General features: G+C 40.9%; 1 protein-coding gene and 1 long non-coding RNA gene across 2 annotated transcripts in view; both read right to left on the bottom strand.

The window, feature by feature from the left end:
• Window positions 1-11,512, bottom strand: part of LOC307205071 — a 280,556-nt gene that overhangs the window by 144,449 nt on the left and 124,595 nt on the right. The gene's annotated exons all lie outside the window — the stretch shown is intronic.
• Window positions 290-10,927, bottom strand: LOC307205211 (vomeronasal type-2 receptor 26-like; the record flags this gene model as incomplete). Its single annotated transcript, XM_079957410.1, has 9 exons — window positions 290-1,200; window positions 2,943-3,263; window positions 4,563-4,689; window positions 5,283-5,510; window positions 5,908-6,774; window positions 7,401-7,692; window positions 8,814-8,960; window positions 9,820-9,880; window positions 10,729-10,927. 9 exons carry the CDS (start codon window positions 10,925-10,927, stop codon window positions 290-292), a joined length of 3,153 nt encoding a protein of 1,050 aa, XP_079813536.1.

Here is an 11,512-nt window from a genome sequence, read left to right as displayed (position 1 = left end):
ACAACAGTTCTTGAATATGAACTACAATTCCCAATTTCACTGGTCAAAATAGATACCAGCACTACTATGTTTTCATAATCCTCAATTTATTGATAGCCAAAGTCAAGTTTACATTTATTTATGTAAGCCAAATCAAAACAGGGCATTGACCTGTGATAATGTTTGTCCAGTACAACTGTAGAAGGCTACATTTGAGCAATGATCTCGTTCTATTAAAGCACTAATACTAAAAATCTCATGATGTGGACTTTCCAGTGAATTTTTAAGTGAGCATAATAAACAGATGAACTTACATCCTCTCACATTTTCTGGTCATTATTTGCTCTCTACTGTTCAGATCAGACCTGAATAAAATTATGTAGCATTTAGGAGAAAAGATGCAACCCAGTAATCCAGCACTGGAGGCCAAGATGGAGAAGATTTCCACGGCCACCATGTATTTTCCTTTGAAGCTCAGGTAGGTTGGAACAAAGGACAACCAAACACTGCAAAACACCAACATGCTGAAAGTGATAAATTTGGTATCATTGAAACTGTCAGGTAATTTCCTGGCTGGAAAAGCCACAACGAAGCTGATTACGGCCAGGAAGCCCATATAGCCCAAGACACAGTAAAACATTGTCGCCGAACCCTCATTACATTCCAAGATGATTTTCCCATTCAATGAGTGCATGTCTGAATCTGGGAATGGATGGGAAGTACTTAACCACAGGATACAAATGCCAGCTTGATTGAAGGTGCAGATGAGGACAATTGAATTTGCCAGTCTTTCCCCCACCCATTTCCTCATCCCAGATCCTGGTTTGGTTGCCATGAATGCCAGAACCACCGTTACGGTCTTTGCCAAGACACAAGAAAGAGCCACAGAGAAGATGATGCCAAAGACCATTTGGCGTAGAAGGCAGTTCCCTTCTCCTTGCTGTCCAACAAAGAGCAAAGCGGAGAGGAAGCAAAGAGGAAGGGAAACGAGGAGGATGTAAGTCAGGCTCCGGTTATTGGCCTTGACTATGGGTGTGTCCCTGCATTTCATAAAACTTCCCAGCACTAGAATTGTGATGAAAGAGAAAGAATTGGCCAAAGTAGCCAGGATAATCCCTAAGTTTTCTGTGTAAGAGAGGAAGCTTAGAACTTTGGGAATGCATTGACTGTGGTCCTTGCTGGGATACTGGTCTTCGGGACATTTGATACAAGGATCCATATCTGAGGGGGGAAATGAAAAGCTGGTTCTTTCTAGGAATTTACTCATTTTCACCTGGACAGTCATTTAAAAGAGTCAGACTGCCTTTATTGTCTTTTGGAAATTCTTTTAACTACTCCAAGGAAAGCACTCCCATTAGTGAGACTGAATTGTTCTGTGTTCACGTGTTCCCATTTGAGTTTGTGGGTTGTAGTAGCTAAATGTTGTTCTGTGTGATGGAAAGGCGCCATCAATTCAGGCGCCATCAATTCAGCTTAACATAAAGAGGACTGGATCTGGCTTTCATCCAGGCCCACCTGCTGCACCTCCTTTGGCTACCCTTCCACCTTCACAATGGGGCAGGGGCTGCAGAGGAAGAGGGGGTGGCAGGGGTGGCATTTTCTCTTTTGCCTCAGGTGGCAAAACAACCTGGGCCAGCCCTGATAAGGTATCATGCAAACATCTGCCAGACCTTTGAAGAATGAATTATTAAACGAAAGGAAAGGGTCAGATAAATGACCAGTTAATTCAAAGGGAACTTTTGGTTTACTTTTTCAAGACACAACATTTCTTAGATACTTCCAACAAAGATGCTTAGTGCATGCATACATTCTTTATTATGGTCCAAAGACCTGCAAAAACAGTTTCAAAAGTGGGCGGCTTTCAACAAATTAAAACACAATATGACATCAAACCTTAAAAACTTCCCCTGAACAGGGCTTCCCTTAACAAACTTTATTTGGGCAATTTGATTCCATTCATATGTTGTCACTGATGTTTTCTAGAAATCATACTCTGTTTTTTACCAACATTAAACATTTGGATGAATGACAAGATATAAAATCTCTTATACCACAAAAGTCACCTGTGAGGAAGACATAAGAACTACTTCTTCACCATACAGCAAAGTGAAACTGGTCTATCCCTCAGATATACTGGTCTACAAATGTACAGTATGAGGTGATACTAATATTGTTTTCATTCACATTGTACTCACATAAAGAATGAGGCATGACTTCATTTTTGAGGATTTATTTCAACAGCCAACATGAGATGGGGTCAACTGAATTTGGGGAGGGAATGCATCAAACACTCATACCGCAATTCCAATGGCATTTTTATTACTGTCATATCTGATGAAATATGAGTAAGAGTCAAAGAAAGAGATTAATCTGTATTTTAATTTATTTTTTCTTCCTTATCATTTGTTCCCTGCTGTTCAGCTCAGGCCTTAGCACAATAATGTAGCATTTGGGGGAAAAGATGCAAACCAGTAATCCAGCACCGGAGGCCAAGATGGAGAAGATCTCCACAGCCACCATGTATTTCCCTTTGGTGCTCAAGTAGGTTGGCACAAAGGACAACCAAACACTGCAAAACACCAACATGCTGAAAGTGATAAATTTGGCTTCATTGAAACTGTCAGGGAGTTTCCTGGAAAAGAAAGCTACTATGAAGCTGGCGGTGGCCAGGGAGCCCATGTAGCCTAAGACAGAGTAAAACATGGAAGCTGAACCCTCGTTACATTCAAGTATGATTTCCCCAATCACTGAATGCGTGTCCTTATCTGGAAATGGTGGAGAAGTACTTAACCAAAGAGCACAAATGGCAGCTTGGATGAAGCAGCAGAAGAGGACAATAGAATTGGTCAGTCCTTTCCCCACCCATTTCCTTATGCTGGATCCTGGTTTGGTGGCCATAAATGCCACAACCACAGTGACCGTCTTTGCCAATACAGTGGAAATGGCCAAAGAGAAAACAAGACCAAAAGCCATTTGTCGGAGAAGACAGATCACCCTTCCAGGCCGTCCAATGAAAAGCAAGGAGCACAGGAAGCAAAGGAGGAGGGAGATGAGAAGGATGTAGGTGAGGGTCCGGTTGTTGGCTTTGACTATGGGAGTATCCTTGTGATTCAGGAAAATGCCAAGTACTAAAGTTGTGATGAGAGAGAGAGAAATAGCCAACACCACTAAGATGATCCCCAGATTTTCTTTGTAAGAGAGGAAGCTCACAATCCTGGGAACACACTGAGTTTGATCCATGTTGGGATATTGGTCCTCTGGACAATTGATGCAAGCGTCTATGTCTGAAAAAGGGAAGAGGTGCTAATGTATTTCAAAAGGCTGACCAACATCTATCTAAACACAAACAGTTATTTAAGTACGCCTTTACACTAGGTAATGCCAGTCAAAAGCAATCAGCCACAAGAAGGTTTGAGGATGTCTGTTTCTGTGTTCTTGCAGTTCTTTCACAAAATCTTATAATTTGAATCTTATAATTTATAATAGTGAATCTTATAATTTGAAAGTAAGTGAGACTGCATTTTGGATGGTTTTTGAACTAGTGGACCAGTAGCTCATTCAGAAAGTGGTTAGAAAAGAATGAATTATATGGCATCCTGTATTTTCTCCTGTATTTACAATACCTGATCTATGAAGAAAGACACAATTTCAGATGGCCCATAGAATAATAATGGGCTGGTCCAGTTGGAAGGCAGAAACCTAGCTCTAATGGATGCATGGATTAGTCAGTCTAGTTAGTCAGTATTTAGTGTCTAGCTGATTTGCCTGGCTCTTGGTGTCTAGTTGAAGGATTGAGAGATGTGTGTATAGAAAGTAGCCCAAGGTACAAGTTAAAACTCACATTAGTTGCTCCCTCCACTTTTGCCTCAGGACCCACCAAGCACTCCTAGAAGGTTGCACAGAACAGGATGAGGCCCTGAGGATGCAAAAGGTTTCTTACCCTGGCTTTAGAGTTGGCTGGAACCAGGAAAGGACCTCCTCATTGCTTGGGAAATTGTTGGCAACCGAGGGGCACTTTGCTCATTTTCCCATCTCAGATAGGCGTCTAATCATCCATCCATCCATCCATCCATCCATCCATCCATCCATTCATCTACATTTAGTTATTACATTTATATCCAAGGAACTACAAGTGGCATACTTTGTTCCCTCCACTTTATCCTCACAATGTCCCATGAGTTGTGTAGGCGGCAAAATTGTGATCGGTCTAATGTAGGGCTGCTATACGTCTGGGTTTTCCCTGACACATCTGGGAATCAGGCTGCAAAATGGTGTCCAGGTGAATTTTTGCTGAATCGGCAAAATATTTGGGAAAACCTGGATGTATGGCAAGTAGAAGGTTTTTTTTTTTTAATAATAAAAAAAAATCCTTTAAAAATCCTGTAAAAGCTCAATAACTTTGAACCAAGAATATTTTTTTTAAATAATGACAACTCAACAACAAGATAATTGTTTCTTAAAATCCCTTTAGTATTAGACTGCTCTGCATTCTTCAGCATTCTCCAAACAAAGGTAATAAATAGCCTATTTATATATATGTATTAAATCCCATAAATTAGGTCATGGGAATTCCTGCCTCCCACCTTTCTGACTAGAGATCATTCCTTCTGGACACGGAGCACAATCATAGCAGCAAAACTTCTCTCCTTCCTTCTTTTTCCTACTGAAGCCAGGGTTACAGTTGTCATTGCACACAGAAAGGGGCAGCGCCTGTGCAAAATCATACAGATGAGCAACAACAGATTAGCTCTTTTCAGTCCTTCACCTCCATGTGATTAGACTCATGTGAGGGGCAGAGAGACTGAGGATGAACCAGTTGGCTCAGCTCCTCTGTCGCCCATTTGTTACCAGTTCCCAACTTCATCTCTAGGTTTGATCAGTCTAAGACTCAGACTGAAAGTGGATCATGAAAAAGACAATGTCACCTCCAGACCCCCCAAAATATGAATTTGTAGAAATAAGATAAAGATATCTTGAAGATAAAAGCAAGGCCATCTTTTTTCCTTCCAGAAATCACTACATAAAGTAATGATATTCTGTGACATTTTAGCAAAATAAAATATTTTATTTTCCAATGCTTTGTAACTGGCTTATGTGATAACTTTTTTCATAAAGAAATTAAATGGCAGAGATGGCAAAAAGGATTCCTTGCTTTAATTTAAGGTTTGAGATCAATTTATGAAGTCAAGGATCATAAAGCATTAAATTTACAATAAGGCACCTCAAGAACTGACAGAATGGTGAGGAGCCCAGAAGGGAACATTCCCCTTTCATATAGTCAAGAGTTTGCAGTTATAATTCACCTGATTAAAATGTGGATGCCACACGATTTGCTCATCATTGATGGTTAACTCTTTGCCTGCTGGAGCCTGAGGCTCCAGTCGTCCAACTTTCAATCTAGTCAGTGAGCCATTGGGGAAAGTGATCCAATTGGTAACGTCAAAACCTTCAACCAGTTCTCCATGTTCATCAAAGTGCACCATATCTCCAGCGCTTATGTTGAATACAAGGCTCTTCAGAAAGGGATGGACCTGGAATATTGAAATATTTACATGGAATTAATGACATGAATAACTGTTCTTAAAGCAGTATATATGGTGATGGAGTATTTCCACTTGTCTATTATTATTATTATTATTAAAATGAAATTAATTACATAAAGAACAGTCTATAGAGGGGATTGAAAATGTCTAGCAAACCAGATCGGTAGTTGGGTTCCTATTGCAGATATTTGGCATGCTAGCATGACAGTGATGTTGACTCTGAGTAAATGTGCACCAGGTTAGGCAGGCTAATATCTGTGGCTCTTGCCACCAGACACGGCTGGAGCACCAGACACGGCTGGAGCTCATTGGGACTGGGGAGGTGAAAAGCCAGGAGATCAGTGGCAGCTGAAGGCAAAGCAAAGAAGTTCTGAGTTGTCTTTACCTGCCATGGTTGCACATTCAGAAAGGCAAACCTCTCTCCTCTTGCCAATCTGCTATGTTTGGAGCTGGATTTGTATATGGAGTTCAAAACATGTGCCACAGCACAGACAGCTTTGTAGACATTGTAGCTGTGACCAGTCATCTGTTTTTCATACAAAACCCCAGGAAGGTTCTCCAGTTTCTCCTCCAAAGTGCAGGGTTCTTTCTGCTCAGCCTCCACCTCCTGTCCATTAGATGCTTTCAGGGAGCAGGTAAAAGCCTGTTCCCAGACGTCCTGGATGAATACATCCTCTTTGTTCCAGAAGGGTCTTATCGTCTGAATGAACTTCTGGAACCCTAATGGCTGACTTGAGTGGACTGTGAAGGATAGAGTACCATGGAACATTTGTATTTCCCAGTCTTTCTGAATAGACACTGAATCAAAATCCCAGTGAGATGTAGCAACCCACACTTTACCCAGAGGTGGCCATCCCATTACAGGTACTATAAAGGATAATACTCTCAAAACCTGAAAGGATGGAGGTTCCCCATAAACCACAAATACATTAGCTTTTGTCTCAAACACAATTGCATAACTTTCCCAGTGCTGTAAAGCCAAGCGTATCATCTCATCCAGATAATTCCATTTTTCTAATCTTACTATAAAATCATAGCAGATGCCATGCTCAAAGAGTAGTGGTAAAATTGTCTGTAGAAACTGGTCCCCTTTGTCATCATCCACAGCACAAAGTACAATCCATGTCCATCTGAAATGCTGAAGTAATTGCACAATTCCTATGTGCTGTTTGGCTTCATTTGGGACCATCTGGTATAAAAATGGGAACAGCTTGTTTGCATCCTGTATCGCCAAAAAGGATCCATATGTGAGCTAAAATAGAGTGTATGAGGGGCTTTTTTATGGATTATGAGAGACTGCAAAACTATAGATTTCACAGGTACTTCAGAGACATAGCTTTCCCAATAAATGTCTGCATAGGTTCTTAAAGAAGAAAACTTCAAATTAGGGAAAACAGTGTGGAAGATTAGCCAATAATCTGCTTCATTGTTGATAATTTCTTAATGTTTCTCCTAATGTTTTAAAAATATCTAGTCCAGCCCTATAGAGCAGTAGACAACAAATATTTCCTCTCTTCTATAACAGCCATTAAGGTATTTTAGAGTACTATATTAACCTCCTTAGTCATTTCCTCTCTGGACTAAAGTTGCACAGTTCTGTCAGCCATTCCTTACATTATGTGTTTTCAGTTGTGTAGTAGGTCTAGTAAAGAAGAAAAAGAAAGAAACCATAGAAACTCAAATCCTTTACATCCTAGGAACAATAATTCCATTCCACTTCAATTTACAAATACTCAAGTTTTCTGGACTATTGGCTCTCAGCACTGCTTGGTTAATCCTAATCCAAACTGCCCTTCTGAATAAAACTTTGCAGGAACCTTGTCAAAACTTTATCAAAATCAAGATAGTATGACCCATACACCCATGCTCCCGATTTACCTGTGGAATCTTGTGGGTTGCTGAAATGGTGGCCATATTGGCAGAGATTTCAGAGATGCATCCTCCAATGAGAGCTATCAGATTGTTCCACTTGTGACATTTGAAGTTGGGGACAAATCTATGCTGTGTGGAAAGCAGGTTGAGCGTGGCCTTGTAGGTCATCCTTGCAGTGTAGTAGCTATTGAGCACGCGGAACCCTAGAGAGATGTTGGATAAGACTTTGGGATTCTCATTGATTTCTTTGACAGCAAATGCTAAGGCCAGGATGTGCTGGTAGTTCTTTGGCACGGAGCTGTAATAAAATTACAACACAATGGACTGAAATGAAGAAGAAGAGAGAGAAGAGGAAGAAATGCTCCCTGCATTTAAGGGAGTTACTCTTTGTACCAATAAAAACAAGTAATTGAAAGTCAATTGGTGTGGCCTTGCCAACACAGTGCCCACAGGTGCAAGAAAGCCATAGAGAACATCACCTGAGGACACAGAATCTCCGATCCCTTCCCTTACTCACTGCTTACTTCACCATGAGATGTTGTGAGTGGTTTTGCCTCCCAGAAGTACATATAACTGAATAATGAAATTTCATCTCTGAATACATTTCTAGGCTCTGAACTTCACCTGAGCAGTGGAACAGAAAATGGAGCACTCAGAGAACAAAAGTGGAGCAATCTGAGGGAAAAGCACGGGGAGAAAGTGCTGCACTGCAAAAGTGAGGAGAGACAGAAAAGAGCAGGAATTGTGTTCCATAGAGAGGAATCAGAAGGTGCACATGGACATACACTCACATCCCTCAAGGCTGAGAAGGAACAAAGCGTGGGCAGAACAGAAATAGGGAGGCAGCGATAAGGCATGATCCACCATGTGAAAATGCTGTAGAAGGCTTACTAAATCATGAAAAGAAGCACAGAACTGTTTATTTTAGTGGGGCTTGCAAAGGAAAACTTAGCAGTAGAAACAGTTAATATGAGAAATGAATACAGTAAACCCACAATCTGTATTCAGCTTTACATGCCTGGCAAAACAATAAAAATTTAATCCAAAGGGGTTGGGTGTCTGGGGAAAAAGACTTTGGGAATCCCATCTGCCATTGAACCCAATTTGTTTTGGCCATACACAACGTTGGCTTTTGGTGTGATTTCCGGAACGTGACCCCTCATGTAAATTGGGAGCTTTCTGTCTCTGTCTCTCTGTCTACCCATATCCACCCTTGCCCATCATTGTCATACTGAGGTTGAATACCTCATACCTCTTCCATAATGCTGAAGAATGCTTAACCCCCCCTTACAATTTTATTGGGTTTCCATGAAGAAGAACATCAAAATATGAATCATAGTACTGCGTAATGATGCATTTTCAATCATTTCAGTCTGATTATATTATACACGGATAGAAGGGAAATAAATAATGTCTTACATAGGTTCATCAATCAGTATCTGTGAAGGCTGTTCCCTGAAAGACTGGATATTAGAGAAGTATATGACTTGGGAAACCATCTCTCCAATTACAAGGTCTCCTGGCTGGTAAAATTCGTGAGCAATAGGAAGAGGATCATCATAAATGCTGCAGTTAATAGAATGTGCCTTACATATAGTCTGAAGCAGAAGTAACAGCAGAAACAGCACCAGCACGATCCTGCTTAGAAATCTTCCCCTCCCAATGTAGATTCCCATGTTTCCACTACAGCCTTGTATGCAGATGTTATCAGTTTGGCTAAAGTGTCCTTTGAATAGGGGGCTGTTAGGTAGTCTATGCACTAGCACTTTGGTCTTTGAGTTAAAAATGGTTCTTCGTGTGTCAATAGTTATACCCATGACAGTTACTCCAAAGACCAGACAGTACATTATGGTGAAGCAGCATTACAGTTAAACAAAGTGCTAAATCATGTGCTAAAACATGTGCTAAACCATGCCTAATCAAGGAAGTTCACATTTCACAAAAAGAATGTTCCTTGAAATTGAAAACTGCATGGAATCATATCCAAACATGTAAAAGAAGAATGATTACACAAAAGACTGGCAGAACCCTGGCTGTGCCTAGACATTGCTTTGAACATTAGCATGTTGTTATGCCTTTTAAAAGATGCTATTGTTTTTTAATCCAGACAGAATGTGTATATCTGCTATGTAAGAGGATGGAAGCCAGCAATTTTGACAATGATGGAAATAATTCCTCAGTGTGTTCTTTGTATTTGCAGTTGCAACATGCCTGACCAAATTGCTAAAGCCTCTCCCCCCTGAATTGTACGACTATTATTGTCTTCCTTGAGAGATAATAAGTAGGCAGCATTGCTTAGTCCTGAGCAAGAGTTAAGTTTTCCCAGAAATCATTCTTAGTTGGCAGAAAATGAAGGTCTGGGTTTAAACGTAGAGTCAAGTCTAAGAGTATGTGAGATTCAGTCCCGTCCCATCTTGTCCCCCACCCTGAAGATGGGTTCATCTCCTTCATCACATCCCTTCCCAGTACTGTTTTCCCCCATATTGCTATCAATAACAAATTGATATTAGGGTTGACATATTTCTAAAAGTAAAAACCAGGACACCCCAAAAGTTGTTGAGCTTTTTTTTTTTTTACTTATGCAATACAGTGGTACCTTGGTTTGCAAACTTAATCCATTCTGGAAGTCCGTTCTTAAACCAAAGTGTTCTTAAACCAAGGCTTGCTTTCCCATACAGCGGGAGACTCAATTTACAAATGGAACACACTCAACAGAAAGTGGAACATGTTCTGCTTCCAAGGCAAAGTTCACAAACCAAAACACCTACTTCTGGGTTTGCAGCGTTCTTAATCCAAGTTGTTCATAAACTAAGCTGTTCTTAAACCAAGGTACCACTGTACTATCATCCTGCAGCATGCAGACCTAGCAATTAGGAACAGAGCCTAGCCCAAGTAGCTTACAGTCAGAACTGGACTTCTGTGTACATGTCTGGGAAAAATAAAAACCAGCATGCCCCAAGGCTTTTTTTTAAAAAAAAAATCTTATACATTACAGTCGTATCTTGGTTCTCGAATGCCTTGGTACTCGTTTTGACTGCCAAACGCTCAAAATCTGGGAGCAAGTGTTCCGGTTTTCGAACGTTCTTTGGAAGTCCAACGTCTGACATGGGTTCCACGACTGAGTGCAGGAAGCTCCTGCAGCTCCTGCAGCCAATTGGAAGCCGCGCCTTGGTTTTTGAACGGTTCTGGGAGTCGAATGGACTTCCGGAACTGATTAAGTTTGGCAAACAAGGTACCACAGTACTAAGCTGTTCTTAAACCAAGGTACCACAGTACTATCATTCTGCAGCATGCATCATTAGCAGTTTGAAAAAGTCTGGCCCAAGTAGCTTACACTCAGAATTTGACTTCTGTGTACATGTCTGGGAACAAGGAACAGGCTGATTTTCTGAGGTCACCGAAAATACGTATTTGGGCCCTCGGTAATTCAGTCCAGTTGCCAATGGCTCTCTTAGTTTTTCAAGTATGGGCCTTAGCTGTGGTGGCTCCCCTACTGCGGAATACTCTTCCCAGAGAGGCTCGCCTGGCACCATCATTACATGTCTTTATTTCGTTTGACATCTGTTTACTGAAGGCAGAAATTTGGCACGCATTCTGTGATGTAAGAGTTGGAGAGACAAAATCAGCCTCTAAGTGTGATCGAGCTCTGGAGTTGAGTGATATTTCATTTTAGTGGGCAGACATGTCTGCTCAGCTTTGTCAGTCAAAAACAAACCCTTGGAAAGAGGTTGGTTCATTCAGTTGATAATAATCTGGATCTTCTTACATCTCCGTAAACATGCAATCAGCTTAGTGAATAATAAGAGGGCCTTTATTTTCCAGTATGAGAAGAGAAATACACTTACCTACAGTAACTCAAGATGGGGGGAAGGCATTTAAGATGGACAGAATCCATACCCTCATTAAAAAAATAAAAATAAAACAAAAGCACCTCTGAATATTTCCCATAATCTGACCCATTCATCTACTCAGTGTCTCCAAACCTCTGTGCTGGGAAGAGATGACCATAATTCTCTTGGCAAAGTCAATCTAGTTAATTTTGTTTTTGCCCCTCAGCTTGCCCAAAATCTGAGGCATAGGTATGATGCTCCTATAGGATCAGGCACTGTTGGGAATTA

The sequence above is a fragment of the Podarcis cretensis genome (assembly GCF_951804945.1).
Source record: "Podarcis cretensis genome assembly, chromosome: 16".
In the NCBI taxonomy this organism is placed as follows: domain Eukaryota; kingdom Metazoa; phylum Chordata; class Lepidosauria; order Squamata; family Lacertidae; genus Podarcis; species Podarcis cretensis.
The sequence above is the reverse complement of the archived record's forward strand: the minus strand, read 5'-3'. Positions and strand labels throughout refer to the sequence as shown.